This window comes from Hemiscyllium ocellatum, chromosome 10 (genome assembly GCF_020745735.1).
Source record: "Hemiscyllium ocellatum isolate sHemOce1 chromosome 10, sHemOce1.pat.X.cur, whole genome shotgun sequence".
NCBI classification, from domain to species: domain Eukaryota; kingdom Metazoa; phylum Chordata; class Chondrichthyes; order Orectolobiformes; family Hemiscylliidae; genus Hemiscyllium; species Hemiscyllium ocellatum.
The window spans coordinates 94,656,560-94,681,015 of NC_083410.1; the positions used below are offsets into that span (position 1 = coordinate 94,656,560).

The 24,456-nt window shown below is 40.8% G+C and overlaps 1 protein-coding gene across 1 annotated transcript in view; it reads left to right on the forward strand.

The window, feature by feature from the left end:
- Positions 1-6,064, forward strand: part of usta (uronyl 2-sulfotransferase a) — a 93,750-nt gene extending 87,686 nt beyond the window's left edge. The window contains exon 8 of the mRNA XM_060831050.1: positions 5,276-6,064. Within this exon, the coding sequence (XP_060687033.1) occupies positions 5,276-5,544 (269 nt within the window). The 3' untranslated portion in view covers positions 5,545-6,064. The remainder of the gene's footprint in view (positions 1-5,275) is intronic.
- The last annotated feature ends 18,392 nt before the right edge of the window (positions 6,065-24,456 follow it).

A 24,456-nucleotide genomic window follows, 5' to 3' on the forward strand; every position in this document is an offset into this window, starting at 1 on the left:
CCACATTTAGCCAGTTCTGTCCCTGCATGTTTCCCTGAACTCCATGCTCAGTTGGATAAATAGTGCTTTTAAGATTTTCATCCCCCACTGTATTGAAGTCTTAATGCATGCAGGCTTCCTCAAGCCTTTCACGGTTTCCCCAACAGAGCCAGTGGCCTTCCCATTTTCTCAGCTCTCCAGGACTACTATGGATTCCTGACTTCAACACTTAACCATCTGTTAATTGCTAGAACTTCTTTCTAAGTTCTAACAGGACAGAGCTACTCAATTGCTGTTGACTCCTCACTGACTCCTCTACACACAATCTGTGTACTTGAGCTTATTTCCCAGCAGTACAGCTAATTGCTCCTTAGATGGAGTTGACATCTTTTCTTCCATGATGACTGAACTGTCGTGAATGGCCCTACATAGCAACTATCTGTTCCATAAATGTTGCCAGTCATAGATTACTGGTTTGCTCAGGACAAAGGTAGTGGTTAAAATTAAAGGATTTCCACTAACACACTAATCTATGCGTTTTCCATCTTCTGTTTTGATTACTATAGCATCTCTCACCCCTCACATCAACCTAGCCAAACTCTACAGTTCCTATTTATCATGATCGAAGTTCAACTCACCATTCTTCTTGCCAATCAAAATGCCCCCACAGTCCTTTAAAACCTCAAATTTTAAGTTTGCATTTGTATTCAAATCTATTCCTCCTTTTGTTGGTCTCTAATTCTGTAACCTCTTTCAGCCCTAAAAACTGTTTCAAAGTGTGTTTTTCCCTGCCCGAATGATTCCCCCACATAGAGTCGCGGAGATGTACAGCATGGAAACAGAACCTTCGGTCCAACATGTCCATGTTGACCAGATATCCCAACCCAATCTAGTCCCACCTGCCAGCGCCCAGCCCATATCCCTCCAAACCCTTCCTATTCATATACCCATCCAAATGCCTCTTAAATGTTGCAATTGTACCAGCCTCCACCACATCCTCTGGCAGTTCATTCCATACGCGTACCACCATCTGTGTTAAAAAGTTGCCCCTTAGATCTCATTTATATCTTTCCCCTCTCACCCTAAACCTATGCTCTCTAGTTCTGGACTCCCCCACCCCAGGAAAAAGACTTTGCCTATTTATCTTATCCATGCCCCTCATAATTTTGTAAACCCCTCAGCCTCCGACGAGCCAGGGAAAACAGCTACAGCCTGTTCAGCCTCTCCCTGTAGCTCAAATCCTCCAACCCTGGCAACATTCTTGTCAATACTTTCTGAACCCTTTCAAGTTTCACAACATCTTTCTGATAGGAAGGAGACCAGAATTGCACGCAATATTCCAACAGTGGCCTAACCAGTGTCCTGTAGAGCCGCAACATGACCTCCCAACTCTTGTACTCAATACTCTGATCAATAAAGGAAAGCATACCAAACACTTTCTTCACTATCCTATCTACCTGTGACTCCACTTTCAAGGAGCTATGAACCTGCACTCCAAGATCTCTTTGTTCAGCAACACTCCCAAGGACCTTCCCATTAAGTGTATAAGTCCTGCTAAGATTTGCTTTCCCAAAATGCAGCATTTATCTGAATTAAACTCCATCTGCCACTTCTCAGCCCATTGGCCCACCTGGTCAAGATCCTGTTGTAATCTGAGTTAATCCTCTTCGCTGTCCACTACACCTCCAATTTTGGTGTCATCTGCAAACTTACTAACTGTATCTCTTACGCTAGCATCCAAATCATTTATGTAAATGACAAAAAGTAGAGGACCCAGCACCGATCCTTGTGGCATTCCACTGGTCACAGGCCTCCAGTCTGAAAAACAACCCTCCATCACTGCCCTCTGTCTTCTACCTTTGAGCCAGTTCTGTATCCAAATGGCTAGTTCTCCCTGGATTCCATGAGATCTAACCTTGCTAATCGGTCTCCCATTGGGAACCTTGTTGAACGCCTTACTGAAGTCCATATACATCACATCTACTGCTCTGCCGTCATCAATCTTCTTTGTTACTTCTTCAAAAAACCATGTGGACGCAAAGCCATGTTGACTATCCCTAATCAGTCCTTGCTTTTCCAAACACATGTACATTCTGTCCTTCAGGATTCCCTCCAACAACTTGCCCACCACTGAGGTCAGGCTCACCGGTCTATAGTTCCCTGGCTTGTGTTTACCGCCCTTCTTAAACAGTGGCACCATGTTTGCCAACCTCCAGTCTTCCGGCACCTCACCTATTTCCCTACAGTCTATATCTTTCATATCCTTTTCCACAGTAAGTACTGATGTAGTATCTCCCCCATTTTCTGTGGCTGCACACAGGCCGCATTGCTGATCTTTGAGGGGCCCTATTCTCTCCCTAGTTACCCTTTTGTCCTTAATATATTTGTAAAAATCCTTTGAATTCTCCTTAATTGTATTTGCCAACGCTATCTCATGTCCCTGTTTTGATCTCCTGATTTCCCTTTTAAGTGTACTCCTACTTTCTTTATACTCTTCTAAGGGGATTCACTCGATCTATCCTGTCTATACCTGACATATGTTTCCTTCTTTTTCTTAACCAAACCCTCAATTTCTTTAGTCATCCGGCATTCCCTATACCTACCAGCCTTTCCTTTCACCATGACAGGGATATACTTTCTCTGGATTCTTGTTATCACATTTCTGAAGGCTTCCCATTTTCCAGCCGTCCCTTTACCTGTGAACATCTGCCTCCAATCAGCTTTCAAATGTTCTTGCCTAAAACCGTCAAATTGGCCTTTCTCCAATTTAGAACTTCAACTTTTGGATCTGGTCTATCCTTTTCCATCACTATTTTAAAACGAATAGAATTATGGTCGCTGGCCCCAAAGTGCTCCCCCACTGACACCTTAGTCACCTGCCCTGCCTTATTTCCCAAAAGTAGGTCAGGTTTTGCACCTTCTCTAGTAGGTCTATCCACATACTGAATCAGAAAATTGTCTTGTACGCACTGAAGAAATTCCTCTCCATCTAAACTTTTAACACTATGGCAGTCCCAATCGATGTTTGGAAAGTTAAAATCCCCTACCATAACTACCCTATTATTCTTACAGATAGCTGAGATCTCCTTACAAGTTTGTTTCTCAATTTCTCTCTGACTATTAGGGGTTCTATAATACAATCCCAATAAGGTGATCATCCCTTTCTTATTTCTCAGTTCCACCCAATTAACTTCCCTGGATGTATTTCCGGAAATATCCTCCCTCAGCACAGCTGTAGTGCTATCCCTTATCAAAAATGCCACTCCCCCTCCTCTCTTGCCTCCTTTTGTATCCATTCTGTAGCATTTGTATCCTGGAACATTAAGCTGCCAGTCCTGCCCATCCCTGAGCCATGTTTCTGTAATTGCTATGATAGCCCAGTCCCATGTTCCTAACCATGCCTTGACTGTTCAGAATCTGCCTTCCCGGTTAGGCCCCTTGCATTGAAATAAATGCAGTTTAATTTATTAGTCCTACCTTGTCCCTGCCTGCCCTGACTGTTTGACTCACTTCTGTTCTCAACTGTACCAGTCTCAGATTTATCACTTTCCTCATTATCTCCCCGGGTCCCACTCCCCCCACCTTATTACTTTAAATCCTCCCAAGTAGTTCTAGCAAATTTCCCTGCCAGTATATTAGTCCCCTTCCAATTTAGGTGCAATCCGTCCTCCTTGTACAGGTCACTTCTACCCCAAAAGAGATTCCAATGATCCAAAAATGTGAATCCTTCTCCCATACACTAGCTCCTCAGCCATGCATTCATCTGCTCTATCCTCCTATTCCTGCCCTCACTAGCTTGTAGCACTGGGAGTAATCCAGATATTACTACCCTAGAGGACCTCCTTTTTAAATTTCTGCCTGTCTCTAATCTCCCTTCAGAATCTCAACCTTTTCCCTTCCTATATTGTTGGTTCCAATGTGGACAATGACCTCTTGCTGGCCCCTCTCCCCTGTGAGAACATTCTGCACCCTCTCTGAGACATCCTTTATCCTGGCACTAGGAAAGCAACACACTATTCTACTTTTTCTCTGCTGGCCACAGAACTGTCTGTCTGTACCTCGGATTACAGAATCCCCTAACACAATTGATCTCTTGGAAGCCGACGTACCCCTCGTTGCATTAGAGCCAGTCTCAATACCAGAAACTTGTGCTCAGACACTGCTGCCCTCCTTCCAAACCTCTTCCATCTCACCATTGGCAATAATGCCTTCAGCCATCTGCTGTGGAATTCTCTCCGTAAAACTCTGCCTTTCAACTTCTGCCTTTTCTTTTTCAGGACTTAGTTAAACACATTTTTCTTGTCATTTACTTTGTTTTTCTATATCTACATAGTCTTCATCTGTTGCTGTTACATCCCTTCATTTCTGTCATTCCTGTTTTCTTTTATTTTACAGTATCTGTCGTCATCTATATTTTGTGGTGTTGTTTATTGTGTATTATCTGATAATGATCCCATGGTGGAAACAAATCCAACTATGGTCAAGAAAGTGAGGACTGCAGATGCTGGAGATCAGAGTCGAATGTGTGGTGCAGGAAAAGCACAGCAGGTCAGGCAGCATCTGAGGTGCAGGGAATCAATTTTTCGGGCATGAACACTTCATCAGGAATGAGGCCTCATTCCTGGTGAAGGATTCATGCCTGAAACATTGATACCCCTGCACCTCGGATGCTATCTGACCTGCTGCACTTTTCCAGCACCACACTCTCGACTCTTAACTATGGAAAGACTACCAAAATGGTCTGAAATCTATTTTGCTTCAACTTAAAAACAAAGTGAAATTGAGTTGCATTCAATTGGAAAGTGTAGTTTGTCACATAGATTTTTCTCACAAGATTTTATGTAGCAAACATTTTATTAACCAGCATTTATGGGACCAGAAATATTCTTGTTGATCAAGAGGTCCACATAATCAATGTAAAGAGACACTAAGTAATAAAAACATATAATGCAGTGTGTATACACATCACTGTTATACTTTATTTACAGCATAAATCATTTCAATAACAATTCAACTTTGGCTTAAATGATATTTAACAGGGAGCCTTTTCATTTGCACCCTGAACTGATGTGTCAGACATCACAGAGATTGCAATAATACAGTAAACTTCCGGTATTTGAGGTATACAATTTTTGACAGTTTACCAAGAGTGGTAGTTCATAAGTTGCTGGTTAAAATAAAGTTTGCATTTCCTTGGGAAATTCATAAATATTTGTTAAATAATTTGTTGTGATCATTCTCTTGTGTATAACATATTGAGTTCTCAATGTCTGACAATGCTTTTCTTCCCTTTCAGAGTATAAAAAACTTGGAAATGGGACGAACACTATGAAGAAACAGGTTCCCTCCCCGGAAGCGCTAAAGGTGCTATTTCAACGAATGCGTTATGAATACAACTTTTATAACCATGTCAAGGATCAGTTCCATTTATTGAAACAGAAGTTTGGCTTGAAGACTCGGGCTAGTGCTCCAAATAAAAAGTATGAGATTGCATCTCAGGTAGAAAGTCCTGGGCCCAGCCATGATGATGATGACAATGCATGGTTGCAAGATATTTATCGATGATAACAGCGAGCCACATTTTGAGGACTTAAATGTGTTCTTTGCATTCACAAGGAACTGCAATTTGGTCAGGACATACTGCGGTGTTCTTGAGATTAGATTAACACATTCACAATTGCAATCAATCTTTGCAAGGCAGCTGTTTGTAACTTACACTTTTCATGCTATTGCATGATGTTTATTTTTTTTATTTCTAATGTTTCTTTACCAACTGCTGTACCAGCAGGTGAGACACTTTCAACTATTATCTGCATTTTAAAATATATATTGAATGAATGATTTATTTAGTTACTTGTTTAAAAAATGTAAAGAGGGTAATGCATTATATAAGTCTGAGAAATGTACTAATCAAGTTAGATACTAGCTCATTTTCCTAAAATGCTGCATCTTCAAATGGGAGACACCATCCAAGGAAATAAAATTGGACTGGGAATTTAAGGGAGTGAATCTTAGAGGGTTGGCAGCACTGTACTCAGATTTGTCAGAAAATAAACAATTTTAAAGCATATCAGACATAATCCAAGATCATGTGTTAGTTACATTATCTTTTCTTTCCCGCTTACCTAATTGAAAACATTTTCAGTTGACAATCTTAGGTCTAATTGGATGTATTTTCATAGAATCACACAGCATCTATATAGTATAGACAGTAGCAAGTAAGTCAGGGAGGCACCACCCAATCATATTCTCAAAATTAGTGATATGATGATGAATGTAAATGCTGAAGAAGTTCATATACCAAGAGAATTTTTAAAAATACACCATAGAAACAGACAACACATCTTGCCAGGCTATGCCTGCATTTATTCTCCACTTTAAACACTTGTCTGTCATCATCTAACTCCATCAATGTAGTCTTTCATCTCCTTCCTCTTTATATTTTTTTAAGGTTCTTAAATCCATCTGTACTACTTGCTTCCAATTACTCTCAATGATAACATCTTTCATATTCTCATCAGTCTGTCTCTAGGTTTCTTCAGAATTCCCAGTTGAATTCTTGGTGATCCGCTTATATAGATGGCCTCTTTTAACTCTACCCCCACAACCAGAACATACACCAGAACTCTCTGAAAACTAACTGTCTTCGGTCAACTTAGCCATCTGCTTTTAAGAGAACAACAACCCAGGCTGTTCCACCTTTTCTGATATATATGAATCTTTTTACATAGCTATCTCTGTGGTTATGATAGTATCAGACAAGTCAAATTCCAGGGTGAAACTTGGTTTAATAGACCGTAAACTTTAATTTTGTAGTTTGGTTACCCTAATGGTCAGTCAATAAGCATATTCACATGAGGATGTCAATATATTTGTAATGAAAGCACATAACTCTATTATATATGTACATAGTTTTAGAAGATTTTTTAAAATCTATTTGGAATGATGTTATCATGAACAAGGAAAAAGAAAAAATCAGGATGATACGTCCCATCCCTGGTATACACAGGTACCAATAACGTAAGTAGAAAAATGGATGATGTCCTGAAAGCAGAATTTAGGGACTTAGGAAGTAGATTAAGAAACAGGACCCAAAAGGTAATAATATCTGGGTTACTTCCAGTGAGTGAAGAATAGGAGGTCAGTCCAGATGAATGCATAGCTGAAGAGATGGTGCAGGAGGGAGGGCTTTAGATTTCTGGAACATTAGGGCAGTTTTTAGGAGCAGTAGGACCTGTACAATGCAGACGAATTATATACGAACTGGAATGGGACCAACATCCTTACGGGAGGCTTTGCTACAGTTGTTAGAGAAGACTTAAACTAACTTAGTAGGATTTGAGATTCTGAGAGAGAGTTCAGTAGGGGAAGATAAATGCCAAAATTAGAAGAGACAGCAAGTGAGTAAGGAAAGCATAGAAATTAACTGTGTCAGTTAAGTCAAAAGGAAGTTTAGCATTGTTTGTTAGTATTTATTTTAATGCAAGGATTCTGATAGACAAGACATGGGAGTGTGATGTCATTGCTGTCACTGAAACAGGGTTTAGTGGGGACAGTGCTGGCAGCTCAATATTCCAGGCTATAGAGTCTTCAGGTAAGGGAGGGAAGTAAGTAAATCAGGAGGGGGTGTCACAATATTTATCAGGGAATTAATTACAACAGTAAATTGAGATAACAGTCATACTACATTGAAGAGTCCCTTTGGTCTTTGAGTCAGCACCAACCTATGCTAATCGCACTTTCCAGCATTTGGCTCAGAGCCCTAAGTGTTATGATGAAGATTTCAAATGCTTATCTGCATACCTTTTTAAAGGTTGTGAGGTTTCCCACTTCAACTACCCTCCCAGGCAGTTCATTGTAGATTCCCATTACCCTCTGAGTGAAATCCCCTTTAAACCTCCTGCCCTTTACCTCAAAATTATGGCCCCTTGTAACTGACTCTTTAAATAAGGAGAACAGCACTTCCTATCCTTCCTGTCCATGCCCCTCAACCAGGCTCCCCCCTCAGCAATCTTGTTTAAACAAAACAACTCAAGCTATCCAGTAACTTTTCAAAGTTAAAATGCTCTGAACCCAGGCAACATCCTTGTAAATCTTTAAAATTTCCTACAGCGTGGCAACCAAAACTGTACACAGTATTCCAATTTGATCTAATCAAAATTTTGTACAGCTTCAACATAACCTCCCTGCTTTTGTTATCTAATTCTGATAAAGGCAGGTGTTCCATATGTCACCTTAACCATACTATTAACCCATCCTTCTCCCTTTGTTCCTCTGAACTACTTCATCTTGGGTGACTGTCTGTGTGGAGTTTGCACATTCTCCCCCTGTCTGCATGGGTTTCCTCCGGGTGCTCGGGTTTCCTCCCACAGTCCAAAGATGTGCAGGTCAGGAGAACTGGCCATGCTAAATTGCTCATAGTGTTAGGTGCATTGGTCAGAGGGAAATGGATCTAGGTGGGTTACTCTTCGGAGGGTCGGTGTGGACTGGTTGGGCCGAAGGTCCTGTTTCCACACTGTAGGGAATCTAAAATAATCTAATCTAATCTCCTATCATTCACTGAATACCCCATTGTCTTGTTTCTTTTTCCAGATTGCATCACCTCACATTTTTTCAGTGCTAAATTCAATCTGCAATGATCTGCCTAACTGACTAACCTGTCTGCACCTTCTTCTAACCTAAGACCCTCTTCCTCACTATTCACAACCTAGCCAATCTTGCCATCCGTAAACTAACTTATCATCTCCTTCCATGTTTATGTATGTCACAAACAAAAAGGTACCCAGCATTGATTCCTGTGTTTCACTACTTGATACCAGCCTCAAGTCATACAGCCTTCTACCACTACCTTTTGTCACAAAACCAATTTTGGATCCATCTTGCCAAGTTATCTCGGATCCCATTTGCTTTTGCCTTCTTGGTAAGATGGCAACAGCAGCAGAGTAGGAATTATTCGGGCACTGTGCCCATACACTCTCACTCAGCTAGCTGGCCATATTCTTGGATTTTTAAAAATTTATTTCTTTTCTCTTTTGTATCAAAATTCACTCTTCTATGGTGGAGGAAGGTTGTGGCAACAGTAATCTGGTAGATTCGGATGTCTCTTACTGATGGCTATGGCTTTTATCAAAGGCTTCATCATCAGTGGGTCTTGCCTGTTTATTCTCGAGCTGGTGTGGCACTTTCAGTGGTGGTGGCATGGTGGTTCATTCCTCATGACTATGATGGCAGTGTGATGGCTTCAGAGTGTGACGGTTTAGGTGTCAGTGACTTGGGTTCAGTCTTTCCCTCCTTGTTATGGTGGCAAGTAGTGGCTTCAGTGTCTGCTTTGGTGGTGACAGTGTGGTGGGTCTCGTCTAGAAATCCTTGCTTTTGCGGCATCAGGAGCAGCTTTGGCAGCGACATCCTATAGCCACTCCATGAACTCCAAATGCCACAGAGGGAACAAAAAATGAACTTTGTCCTAACTTTGCCTCAATTATTTATTTTTATAATTTCTGTAATTAAAATGACAATGAATTGTGGTGACTTATACACATCGGTGTATTTTCATAAATATAACTGACAATAAATTGCTATTCTGTGTCAGTGTCCCACATGAGACCTTGTCAAAGGCTTTGCTAAAATCTATATAAACAACTGCATATCCTCACCTGTACACCTGATCACCACCTTGAAAAATTCAATCAGATTTGTTGATCTCCCTCTGACAAAACCATGATGACTATCCTTGAGATTAATTCTCCAATAGTTTGCCTACCACTGGAACGAGACTCACTGGTTTATCCCTAAATGACAGTTGTAAAATGGTGCCACATTAGCTGCCCTCTGGTCCTCTAGCACCTTCTCTGTGGCCACAGATTTTTCAGCTTTAATAGCCTAAAGACTTCCACAAACTAAAAACTGCCCTTCTGTTCAAATCAGTGTTTTCTTCTGAACCCAATCTGCTTGTGGTTCTTGACCATCTGTCTTTTTATTGTGGATCATAAAAACTCAACTAACAAATAGCATCTATTATCTCATATTGTTAAGTCTTTCAGCTTGTCAAATGATTCCTGGAAAGTTGATTTTTAGCTCAGTATTCAAATTATTTTCTGATCCTTCTAAAAGAATTAGAACTTCACAGCATTGAAAACCAAAATCCCATTTATCTATACTTTAGAATCCCAAGTTCCTCAGAAGTAATAACATAAATGTTCATCGCACTTTATAAAGTAAGGAACCAGAACAGTGGTTAATGCTCCACATGCACTCAACTTGTGTTGATACATTTTTAGTCTTGAATTGCATGCACATTATATTGAAGTAAAGGTAATCTCACCATAATCCAGTTCTCTCTCTAGAGAGAGAGATACGAACACACAACTGATGGTACTTTAACCTGTGGGCCACCACACTCTGGTAAGGAGAGAGGTTGAGAAGAACAGTCCTTCATGGTAACTTCAGCAAGTGGCAATTGAACCAATGTTGTTGGCCTTATTCTTTATTACAGAGTAGCCATCCAGCTGACTGACTCCCTAATATCAAAGTCCAGTGTTACAGCATACATTTAATACAGAGAATAAGTGCCTTTGTAATTCCTAGTGCAGACATATGATAAGTTTGCTCATTTTACCTCAATATAATTTAGTTTCTATTTCCAAACCATCCATTCTGCTTCAAAATAATTGATGATTTAGTATCATTATGGTGCAGTTTTGTATTATTATCCTTATGTGCTAGCATTTGGATCAGGAAACTGAGTGGACATAGGTTCATTTTATCATTTTCATTGGGTTTAAATGCAAATTCCTTAGCAACCTCCAAATTGTCATTTTTTTCACAGTTAAAATGTCAGATCCAGCTTGCAAAAAAAAGCCATCTTTTCATAATTTCATACCTGGAAATTATTCACACCTCTTATAGACATAGCTTAAGCTGTAGCTCTCCAGTTGTTTTCTCCCATTAGTTCACAATACAAACTGCTCCTTAGCGTAGAAACTGTGCTTTCCAACTCTTCCATTATGCTATTTTCATGGGATGTTCTTAGTCTGGTTGGAATGTCTTAGTGGTCTGGGGTTAGAAACCCCTTAAGTTTCGTTGCTGTGCCTATGTTACATCATTATATTCACTACATTGAACATCACCTTTAATTCCTTGTATTATCTACCTTTGTCTCCTTTTCAAAGGTCTCAAGACTATGGACTTCACTCTGACTTCCTTTCCTTTGATCTGTGAGCTTTTAAAATAGACGTTTTCATGTAACCACATATTTGTCATAAATAGCAGTGTCAGATAAGTGCCACTTCTGATTTTTCTCCTGTTAATCATTTTAATTTTGGATCTGTGGCACTTGACCCACCCTGGTTTTTCTTTTCAATGTTGATTTGTATCACAATCTGGTTAACATATTTTGGATTAAATACACAATTCACTCGCAGCTGTAGCAAGTAGGCCCTGGATGTTTCAATTTGTGAGATTAATTCCATTTGTTTGGAATATGGGAGCAGGGCTGGGAGTTCTGACAGACATCATCAAAGTGTTATTTATTTTCATGCATTCATGTGACCTGTGTCCTAAGGCAGGTCCTTGACTGACTGCTGTTGCATCATCCAGAACTTTCCTTAGCTGTTTTCTTCTGTGTCACTGTATTCCACTCTCCAGGTGCAGGGTAAGAAGGCTGATCCCATGTTTACCTCATCCAAAACAGGAGTCAAACCAATGTCGAACCACACACACTAGTCTGAGGTATTGGCCCTCTGTTCATGTAGCATATAGAAGACATCAAATTATTAAGTATCTAAGTGAAAGCTGAAGATCCAACAGCCACAATTACAGTAGTTAATAGCTCAAATGGTACCAATGAAAAAAAGGTTTGCCACCAAAGTTAGAAGGAACTCATAAAACAACTGTGGATGCTGAAAATCTGAAACAGTCAAAAACAGAAATTCTGCAGAACTCCATAGTTCTGACATCTGTGGACAAAAAACAGAGTTAAATGTTTCAAGTTCAGTGACCTTGGGGTTTTGTTTTATTTTAAGAATAGCATATCCTTTAGTGTAACGTACTAGAGTACAGGGGTACAGTGAAATGTTTTACAACGTTGCCTCTTATGGCACCATTTTCCGTACAACTATCTAGGTACAAATCTTAGATATATAAAGGAATAAAAAGAAAAGTAGTTGTATTACTTTACAGTGTATAAATAATAAGAAATAAGACATAGTCAAAGGATTGACATTACAGTCAGATAAAAAAAAGTTCAAATAAACACTACATTGCAACAGCTTAGCGCAGGGGCTTCCACACATGATCTGACCACCAGCACCAGACCTCAGTCCCAGCCCCACTCTACTCCAAGCCTCCAGTCTGCTCTGTACTGGCTTTCAGCTGCTCCAAGGTAAGTTCCAGGACTCCTTCCTCTGTATCGGCTGCTTCCCCCACGTTTTTGCTGGTATGTTACGCCGAACGCTACCCTCTGCTTTAATCTTACTGCCTGTGGGTTTGATAGATAAACATTTCTTTCCAGCCATCACTTGTGATACTTCCAATTTTATGTGATCCATCTGAAGTAGAATGAAACCAAGTTCCCAATGGAAAGGATTTAGATAAGATTGTAAATTAATAAGAAGAGAGTGGGAGAGTACTGAATGAAGTATGTTCAAAAGCTGAGCCTGGCAAAAATGTCCTGGATAAGAGTCAAATGTCTGCAGCTGTTAGCAGAACACCAGTGAGGAAAGCAGATGAACCATCAAAGAGTTGATGACAAAGATGTTTACATGAAAATGGTTACACAGCAGCCAGAAGGATATGGCAGAAAGAAAAGGCAAAGGCAGAAGGTACAGTTTTGTAAAGTACAGTCTAAAGTATAAATAGTTATTACAGCTCTGTTGGAAAAAAAATCATGCAACAACTGGCATTGGTATAAAAGGGGCAGATGAATGAGTGGATTGCCTTATTCTGAAAAGCTAGAAAGGCTAGGCCTGTAACTTCTGAAGTTTAGAAAAGTTAGAAGTGACTTAATCGAAACATATAAGACCTTGAGGGCACTTGACAGCATGGATGTTGAAAAGATACTTCTTATGGAAGAATCTAAAACTAGGGGCCACAATTTAAAAGCAAGAAGGTGTGGCATTTAAAACAGACAAGGAAACATTTTATTCTCCGAGTGTTGTGAGTCTTTGGAATTCTCTTCCTCAAAAGGCAGTAGATGCAGAATCTTTAAATATTGTTATAGCAGCATTCGGTAGATCCTTGATTACCAAGAGGTTGAAAGATTATCAGGGATATGTAAGAATGAAATTAACATCAGATCAGATATGATCTTATTGAATGGCTTAGCAGGTTCAAGAACCAATTGGCCTAGTCTTGTTGCTTTTCCATATGTTCAGATCTTGTGATCTATGAGATGATCAGATAAAGAAACTAGTAGCAATATTGCACCTAACTCAATGGATCAGATCCAAATGCATCAAGTACACACACCCTGTAGTTTGTGAAGAGATGGAACCAGAAATACCAATTAGTGAATAAACATGCAATTAAGAAGCTGGAGAAGGCCAAAATGGTAAGGAAAGACAATATAGCTGCTGAAGCTGAAAAGACTGGAGAAACAGTGCAGCCAAAACTAGGAAATAAATTGTTGATCTGATCTGGAGAAGTGAAATTTGCACAGATGATTGACTAGTTTCAGGAGTGGTGATATTGCCAACAATTCTTGACGCCCAAAACTACACAAAGCATAGAACAATTAATCCGATAGTCAATGAAAGAGAAGTGCTCCTAAAGATTTAAGGGCTTTCATATTTCATCACAACAGAAATTGTCAGGGAACTGTTCAGTTATACTACATGCAAAGGGACTTGCAGATACCATTCTAGTGTTGCACAATATAATTGAGAAGTATAGGCAAAAGTGAGTACTGCAGATGCTGGAGATCAGAGTCAAGATTAGAATGGTGCTGGAAAAGCACAGCAGGTCAGGGAGCATCTGAGGAGCAGGAAAATCTATGTTTCAGGCAAAAAGCCTTCATCAGGAATCATTGAGAAGTGTGTCAAGCAGGTAAAATAAAGGTAGAGACGTAGATTCACACAGCACGGAAACAGACCCTTTGCTCCAACTCATCCCCGCCGACCATAAATCCCAATCAGACCTAATCCTATTTACCAGCATTTGATTCATATCCCTTCTTATTCATATACCCATCTAGATGACTTTTAAATGTTGTAATTATACCCACCTCTACTAATTCCACTGGCAGCTTTTTTATACACACACTATCCTCTGCGTGAAAATGTTACCTGTCAGGTCTTTTTTATATCTTTCCCCTCTCACTTTAAACCTACGCTTTCTAGTTTTAGACTCCCCCACCCTGGAAAAAAGGCCTTTACTATTCACCCTATACGTGTGTCTCCTATGATTTTACAAACCTCTATAAAGTCAGCCCTCAGTCTCTGACCTTCCAGGGAAAAAAGCCCCAACCTAATCAGCCTCTCCCTAAAGCTCAAACCCTTCAGTCCCTTTAATTTCTTGTAAATATTTTCTGCACACTCTCAATTTTAACAACATCCCTCCTATAGATGTGCAACCAGAATTGGACACAGTATTCTAAAAGTGGCCTCACCTACGTGCTTTACTGCCGTAACATGACAGCTCAACTCCTCTTCTCAATCTTCTGACCAATGACGGCAAGCATCCCAATGCCTTCTTTGCTGCTCTGTCCACCTGCAACTCCAGTTTCAAGGAACTATGCACCTGCACCCCTAGGTCAGTTTGTTCTGCAACACTCACCAGTGCCCTTCTGTTAACTGTATAAATCCTGCCATGGTTTGCCTTTCCAAAATGCACCATCTCAGATTTATCTAAATTAAACTCCATCTGCCACTTCTCAGCCCATTGGCCCATCTGATCAAGGTCCCATTGTGATCTGAGGTAATCTTTACTGTCCACCCTTAATTTTGGTGCCATCTGCAAACCTACTAAACATGCCTCCTATATTCACATCCAAATCATTTATAAAAATGACAAAAAGCAGTGGACCCAGCACTGATCCTCATGGCACACTAGTGGCACAGGCCTCCAGGCCAAAAAGCAACCCTCTACCATCACCCTCTCTCTCCTACCTTCAAACCACTTTGTATCCATAGAATCCCTCTGGATTCCATGTGTTCTAACCTTGCTAACCAGTCTACCATGCAGAACCTTGTTCATTGCTTTACTGAAGTACATATAGACATCTACTGCTCTGCCTTCATCAATCTTCTTTGTCACCTCTTCAAAAATCTCAATCAAATTTGCGAGCTTGTTCAAGTTAGTGAACAAAATGTTGGTATTATTTGTACAGTATGCAAAGGCTTTTGATTCAATCTATCACGTAGAGCCATGGAAAATTTTGAGTGAATTTGGATACCAAATCACTTAATCTGGCTCATTCTGAGACTTTACGAACAGACAACAATTGTGCACTGGTTGGAGAAAGAAAAGAACCATTCAGTTTTGACGAAAATTGACAAGGATTTTGCTTTCACCAATACGTTTCAATGACGTAGCAGAAAAAATCATGAGAGATATCAGCTCTGCTTTCCCAAAAAAAATCAAAACAACAGCAGTTTAAAAGGGAGAAGAGCAGACAAAGGAAGCACATGGTGAGGACAGTGCAGGGGGAAGGGAGGGAGAGAGAAAAAAGAGAGAGAGATTAGATTACTTACAGTGTGGAAACAGGCCCTTCGGCCCAACAAGTCCACTCCGACCCGCCGAAGCACAACCCACCCATACCCCTACATTTACCCCTTACCTAACACTACAGGCAATTTAGCATGGCCAATTCACCTGACCCGCACATCTTTGGACTGTGGGAGGAAACCGGAGCACCCAGAGGAAACCCACGCAGACACGGGGAGAACGTGCAAACTCCACACAGTCGCCTGAGTCGGGAATTGAACCCGGGTCTCGGGTGCTGTGAGGCAGCAGTGCTAACCACTGTGCCACCGTGCCACCCAAGAGAGAGAGAGAAAACCTGCCCACTTACCACCTTTGCTATTTGAATTTGTGTATAACTGGATATCGGAGTGCATGTGGGAAAATTAACAAACAGTGAAATTCACTACTAATCTTGGAGGTACTGTTGGGCGAAGTTCACAGCATAGAATCAGATAAGTTAATTGTTGTTTTAAGTCTGTCCAAGAGAATGGCTGCACTAGTGGGTATGGTGGATTCTTTCTTCATTATATGTTGTTGGAGATAAGTCTCTTGATTAAATTTAAAATATAAGCCGTAGCTATTAACTTAACCTGGGGCTGTGTTTGTAGAGGAATTTTCTGGGTCTGTAGATTGTGAAGGAGCAAAAATGGCCTTTGCAGTGATATGTACTTCTTGTCAGATGTGGGAGTTTAAAGAGAGTTTAAGGGTTACTGTGGATTATATCTGCCACAAATGCTGTTGGTTGCGAATCTTATCAGATCGAGTGGATCAGTTGGAGAGACAGATAGAAGCGATGAGGAATTTACAACAGCAACAGTATGTGATGGATGGCAGTTATAGAAAGGGGGGGAAAGTCTCAGACACAGTCACATAGATGGGTTAATTCCAGGAAGGGTAAGAGAGGTAGGCAGCTAGAGCAGGAGTCTTTTGTGGATATATCCATTTCAAACAGATATGCTGTTTTGGAAAATGTAGGGGGTGATGGATTCTCAGGGGAACATAGCACAAACAGCCAAGTTTCTGGTATTGAGACTCGCTCTAATGCAATGAGGGGTATGTCGGCTTCCAAGACATCAATTGTATTAGGGGATTCTGCAGTCAGAGGTACAGACAGACATTTCTGTGGCCAGCAGAGAAAAAGCAGAATGGTGTGTTGTTTCCCTGGTGCCAGGATCAAGGATGTCTCAGAGAGGGTGCAGTATGTTCTCATGGGGGAGAGGGGCCAGCAGGAGGTCATTGTCCACATTGGAAGGGAAAAGGTTGAGACTCTGAAGGGAGATTACAGAGAGTTAGTTAGAAATTTAAAAAGGAGGTCCTCAAGGGTAGTAATATCTGGATTACTCCCAGTGCTATGAGCTAGTGAGGGCAGGAATAGGAGGATAGAGCAGTTGAATGCATGGCTCAGGAGCTGGTGTGTGGGAGAAGGATTCACATTTTTGAATCATTGGAATCTCTTTTGGAGTAGAAGTGACCTGTACAAGAAGGAAGGATCGCACCTAAATTTGAAGGGGACTAATATACTGGCAGGGAAATTTGCTAGGACTGCTTGGGAGGATTTAAACTAGTAAGGTGGGGGTGGGGTGGGGGGTGGGACCCAGGGAGATAGTGGGGAAAGTGATCAATCGGAGATGGGTACAGCTGAGAACAGAAGTGAGACAAACAGGGCAGGTAGGGACAAGGTAGGACTAATAAATTAAACTGCATTTATTTCAATGCAAGGGGCCTAACAGGGAAGGAAGATTAACTCAGGGCATGGTTAGGAACATGGGACTGTATATCATAGCAATTACGGAAACATGGCTCAGGGATGGGGAGGACTGGCAGCTTAATGTTCCAGGATACAAATGCTACAGGAAGGATAGAAAGGGAGGCAAAAGAGGAGGGGGAGTAGCATTTTTGATAAGGGATAGCATTACAGCTGTGCTGAGGGATGATATTCCCAGAAATACTTCCAGGGAGGTTATTTGGGTGGAACTGAGAAATAAGAAAGGGATGATCACCTTATTGGGATTGTATTATAGTCTCCCCAATAGTCAGAGGGAAATTGAGAAACAAACTTGTAAGGAGATCTCAGCTATCTGTAAGAATAATAGGGTAGTTATGGTAGGGGATTTTAACTTTCCAAACATCGACTGGGACTGCCATAGTGCTAAATGTTTAGATGGAGAGGAATTTTCTGATTCAGTATGTGGATGGACCTACTAGAGAAGGTGCAAAACTTGACCTACTCTTAGGAAATAAGGCAGGGCAGGTGACTAAGGTGTCAGTGGGGGAGCACTTTGAGGCCAGCGACCATAATTCTATTCGTTTTAAAACAGTGATGGAAAAGAACAGACCAAATCTAAAAGCTGAAGTTCTAAATTGGAGAAAGGCCAACTTTGACGGTATTAGGCAAGAACTTTCAAAAGTTGATTGGAGGCAGATGTTTGCAGGTAAAGGGACAGCTGGAAAATGGGAAGCCTTCAGAAATGAGATAGCAAGAATCCAGAGAAAGTATACTCCTGTCAGGGTGAAAGGGAAGGCTGGTAGTTATAGGGAATGCTGGATGACTAAAGAAATTGAGGGTTTGGTTAAGAAAAAGAAGGAAGCATATGTCAGGTCCAGACAGGATAGATCGAGTGAATCCTTAGAAGAGTATAAAGAATGTAGGGGTATACTTAAGAGGGAAATCCGGAGGGCAAAAAGGGGACATGAGATAGCTTTGGCAAATAGAATTAAGGAGAATCCAAAGGGGTTTTACAATATATTAAGGACAAAAGAGTATCTAGGGAGAGAATAGGGCCCCTCAAAGATCAGCAATGCGGCCTTTGTGTGGAACCACAGAAAATGGGGGAGATGCTAAATGAATATTTTGCATCAGTATTTACTGTGGAAAAGGATATGGAAGATATAGACTGTAGGGAAATAGATGGTGACATCTTGCAAAATGTCCAGATTACAGAGGAGGAAGTGCTGGATGTCTTAAAACGGTTAAAGGTGGATAAATCCCCAGGACCTGATTGGTCGTACCCGAGAACTCTGTGGGAAGCTAGAATGATTGCTGGGCCTCTTACTGAGATATTTGTATCATCGATAGTCATAAGTGAGGTGCTAGAAGACTGGAGGCTGGCAAACGTGGTGCCACGGTTTTAAGAAGGGCGGTAAAGACAAGCCAGGAAACTATAGACCAGTGAGCCTGACCTCAGTGGTGGGCAAGTTGTTGGAGGGAATCCTGAAGGACAGGAGGTACATGTATTTGGAAAAGCAAGGACTGATTAGGGATAGTCAACATGGCTTTGCGTCAACATAGTTTTTTGAAGAAGTAACAAAGAAGATTGATGACGGCAGAGCAGTAGGTGTGATGTATATGGACTTCAGTAAGGCGTTCAACAAGGTTCCCCATGGGAGACCGGTTAGCAAGGTTAGATCTCATGGAATACAGGGAGAAATAACCATTTGGATACAGAACTGGCTCAAAGGTAGAAGACAGAGGGCGGTGGTGGAGGGTTGCTTTTCAGACTGGAGGTCTGTGACCAGTGGAGTGCCACAAGTATCGGTGCTGGGTCCTCTACTTTTTATCATTTACATAAATGATTTGGATGCTAGCGTAAGAGGTACAGTTAATAAGTTTGCAGATGACACCAAAATTGGAGGTGTAGTGGACAGCGAAGAGGGTTACCTCCGATTACAACAAAATCAAGTATTTACAAGGATATTGCCAGGGTTGGAGGATTTGAGCTACAGGGAGAGGCTGAACAGCCATGGAGCGTCAGAGGCTGAGGGGTTTACAAAATTATGAGGGGCATGGACAGGATAAATAGACAGTCTTTTCCCTGGGGTGGGAGAGTCCAGAACTCGAGGGCATAGGTTTAGGGTGAGAGGGGAAAGACATAAAAGAGACCTAAGGAACAACTTTTTCACACAGAGGGTGGTATGTCTATGGAATGAACTGCCAGAGGATGTGGTGGAGGCTGGTACAATTGCAACATTTAAGAGGCATTTGGATGGGTATATGAATAGGAAGGGTTTGGAGGGGTATGGGCTGGGCGCTGGCAGGTGGGACTAGATTGGGATGGGATATCTGGTCGGCATGGACGGGTTGAACCGAATGGTTTCCATGCTGTACATCTCTATGACTCTAAGATTCTGAAGCCAGTATTGATGGTCACAATATCTGGTAAAATCGTCTATGCCAATGACAATACTCTAAGAGCTAAAGACAATCAAGAACTCTCCATAAAGGATCAAGAATTGAGAAAATTGAAACTCATGTTTGTGTTAAGATCAGTTATAATACAGGCTCAATTGAATTCATGGTGAGAGCAGTGTCAATTCAGCCTGCAATCATTGTGAAGTGTACATTTAATTTCAATTTCTGGAATGAAAAGGGATCACAAATGGGGAGAACAGAACTGAAATCAACACAAAGATAGTAACTGATTGCTCTACAACTTGTCAGTTGCATAGAGTGCTTCAAGTATTGACAAGCAATGAAGAACATTGCAGCCTAAAGATACGAGGGCTGAATATAAAGTTTCCTTAACATAAGGTTTATAAGAAGATATATTACAACTTTTAAAATTTGGCTATGGCAAAGAGTCCTTTGAATCAGCTAGAAAGAGCATAGAACCAATGATTTTCTCAAGAGGAAAATCAAAGTCCTGGTACCTCATTGTCTTTTAGTTGAAAATAAATGGGAATTAATAAAGTATAACTAACAAAAAAAGGCAAGGTAGGGTCTATCACTGAAAACATAAAATGTGAGAAAAAAACAGGACAGGTCAGAGAAGGATTGGATAGGTGGACAACACCAGACACTGGATGGAGAGAGATTGAAAGTGGTGTGCAGAACTGCAGGAAAGAAGCAGAGATGGAGACAGCCCCTCATGGACTGTGCCTAATTATGATATGGACAGTGGGGACTTGGTCAAAATGCATAAGCCTGAAGATGAAAGGCATAGCAATTGCGATTAAAGATCATACCAAACTATGAAATAAGGATGGTTTACTTTAATACTTTGCAGAACAATATGTATAAAATGACTATTAAACTGATTAGAAGTTATCTAAAATAAATCAGTTGTCCTTCAAAAAGTCTTGGGCATTGGACCCCACCATTATTGCAAACTTTTATCACATTTCCAATCTCCCATCTCATTCCAAAGTCCTTGAACATGTTTTCACCTCTCAAGTCTGTTCCCTGCATTCCCAGAACTTTATACTTGAACCTAATCTACGATGGGTAAGTTAGTTGAGAAGATTCTGAGATAAGCTATACATACATTTAGAAAGACAGGGTTTGATTAGGAGTAGTCAGCATGGCTTTGTGAGTGAAAGATCATGCCTCACAAATTCGTTAGAGTTCTTTATTGAAATGACCAGAAAGGTTGATGAGGGCAGGGCAGGTAGATATAGTCTATATGAATTTCAGTAAGACCTTTGATAAGGTTCCAAATGCTGCTCTGGAAGGTTAGATTGAATGGAATACAGGGTGAGTTGGAAAACTGGATACAAAATTTGCTTGATGGTAGGTAGCAGACGGTAATAATGGAAGGATGCTTGTTGGACTGGAGGCCTCAGGAATCGGTGCTGGGCCCATTGCTGTTTGTTAGCTACATCAATGAATTGGATGAGAATGTACAAGGCATGACTAGTAAATTTGCTGATAATACTAAAATAGGTGGTATCTTTGGACAGTGAGGAAAGTTATCGGAAATTGCAATACGACCTTGATCAGCTGAAGAAATGGGCCGAGAAATGACAAATGGGGTTTAATATAGTTAAGTGTGAAGTCTTGCATTTTTGAAAGTCAAATCAAAATAGTTTCATGGTGAATGGTATGGCCTTAAGGAGTGTAGTGGAACAAAGGGATCTTGGAACCCAGGTTCCAGTTCTCTAAAAGTGGAGACACAGGTCGACAAGGCAGTGAAGGCTTTTGGAACATTGGCCTTCATCATTCACGGCACTGAGTATAGAAGCTGGGAAGTTTTGTTGCATTTGTACAGGATGTTGGTGAGGTTGCACTTGGAGTACTGTGTTCAGTTTTGGTCACCTTGTTATAAGAAGGATATTATTAAACTGGAAAGAGTGCAGAAGAAATTTATAAGCATGTTGCCTTGACTCAACGGCCTGACTTATAGGGAGAGGTTGGACAAGCTAGGACTTTTTCTTTCGAGCATAGGCGACTGAAGGGAGATCTTATAGAGGCGTATAAGATCATGAGAGTCATGGATCGGGTGAATGAACTCAGTCTTTTTCCCCAGAGTTGGGGAATCAAGGACTAGAGGGCATCAGCTTAAGGTTAGACAGGAAAGAATAAAAGGGAACCTGAGGGGGATCTTTTTTAGTGGAATGAAATGCCAGTGGAAGTGGTTGAGACAGGTACGTTAATAACATTTAAAAGGCATTTAGATAAAGACATGAATAGGAAGGGATTAGAAGGACATGAGCCAAATTTGGGGAAATGGGGTTAACGTGGACGGACATTTTCATTGGCATGGACCAGTTTGGGCCAAAGGGCCTGTCTCTGTGCTGTAGGTTTCAATGACTCTATGACTCTCTTGTTAAGTTTCCACTTCTGCCACTGTATAGAAATAGCTTTTACTAAAGACACAAATTATATCCTATATGATCATGACATTCACAGACTTTTCATCCTCATCATTCTCACTCTGTCTGCAATATTTCTCACAGATGACCACACCATCCACCTCCTACCCTCTCCAGTGTCATCCCACTGGGGAGGATCACTCTCGCCTAGTTCCATTCTTATCTATTTAATGGTTTCTCTTAAAAACGTTTCTTCTTCTCCTACACCTCATTTTTGGCATGCCTCATGCTGCTCCTGTCATGACTTCTTGCAAACTTTATTGAACCAGAGTTGAGCCCCTGATTGGATAGTAGAGAAGGGGACATACGGCTGCACAATTATTCTGTTGCTGATGATGACCAACAGTGCCTCATGGATACCCAGTCTTGAGTTGCTAGGCTTGTTCAAAGCCTGTCCCAGCATGCTGATAGTGCCACCCAACACAATCTGAAGTATTCTCAATGTGAATGTGGGAATTAGTCTACTCAAGGACTATGCAGTGATCACTCTTACTAATACAGTCAAGATCAAACTCATCTGTGGAGGCAGATTGGTGAAAAGAAAGTCAAGCATTATTTCATCCTTAGAGTCGCTCACTACCTGCCATACCATCTAGTAGCACAGTCTTTTCAGACCTCACCAGCTCAATCAGGAGTGCTGCCAATGAACCACTCTTGGTGGTGGACACTGAAATCCTCACCGAGAGTACATTCACTGCCCTACCACACTCAGTGCTTCTTCCAAGTGTTGTTCAAGAATGGAAGAGCATAAAGTCATTAACTGAGGGAGGACAGAATGTGATAATCAGCAGGAGCCCATGTCTGAGTGTCCAGAGTCAATGATGAGACTTCCAAGACAATTCCTGTATACCACTGCCTCTCCTGCTAGTAGGACAGGACATATTCAGGGATGATGGTGTCTAGACATTGCCAATAAGGTCTCAATCCATGAATATGACAATGTCAGGCATTTGATTGGAGTCACATGTAGGCCAGACCAGGTAAGGTTAGCAGATTTCCTTCCCTGAAGAACATTAGCGAACCAGATGGGTTTTTATGACAATCGACAATGGTTTCAGTAGTCACTGTTAATTCCAGATATTTATTGTATTCAGAATTCAAACCTGGGTTCCCAGAACATTTCCTGGGCTTCTGGATTAATAGTCTAATGATAATACCACTTGGCCATCGCCTCCCCATGTATTAGATTCTGGTCACCAAACCTCAAGAATTATGTCAAGATCTTGGAAGAAGTATGGAAATACTTTATTAAGATGATATCAAGAAAGAGGGACTTCAGTTACAATGGAGTGACTTGAGAAGCTGAACTTGTTCCTTTGTGCCACATAAAGAGTAAAGAGAGTTTGCTAAAGGTGTTCATTATTGTGATTTGTTCAGTGTAAATGAGGAGAAGCTACTTCCAGTGGACACAAACTTCAACTGAGTGGCAAAGAACCAGAGGCAACATGAGGAAATATTTTGTTTACAATGAATTTCTTTGATCTAGAATCCACAGCATAAGGAGATGGAAAAGCCTACTCAATAGTAAAATCAAAACAAAAAAGACCGTGTAAGTACTTGAAAGGAACAAATCAGAACGCGACAAGAAAAGAGCAGAGATTAATTATACAGCTCTATGAAAGAGCTGACAGAGGCATTTCACTGAATGGCCTTCTTCTCTGGTGTATTTTTTTTTTATTTCTATGAAAGGACTCCCAGTAAAGATTTACTATCTTCAGTCTCCAAGTTGAGTCTGAAAATGTTTGTGGTTCCTGGTCCAGCTTCAGGAGAAGTAAGGCAGCATGCCTGAATTTCCAATTAGATCTCCATCCTTCAAGTCAACCAAATATTGAATTTTCCAGCCTACCCACTGTGTTTGTAGATGTTTAAGGTTACTAACTAAGTCTTTATTCCCTGCAACTTAATTTCAAATCCAAAAAACCATCTGGAACTTCACTGTATCCATTAATGGAAATACTAGATGCTGAATTTGCATTACCCAAATTATGTAGCATCAAATGGTACAAATGATATTAACATTTACATTACACTGCTGACTTCCTATGAGGAGACACAAGATACTGAGAAAATTAATATCTTGTTGAAGAGAAACAGAATGTCAAGCCATGGTATCATGATCATAATTTCTTCTTAGTTAACACATTTAAATAAGATTAAGAGTTTGTTCCTTCAGTTACAGGAGTTCATAAAATTGCATCTTGCTGAACTGGA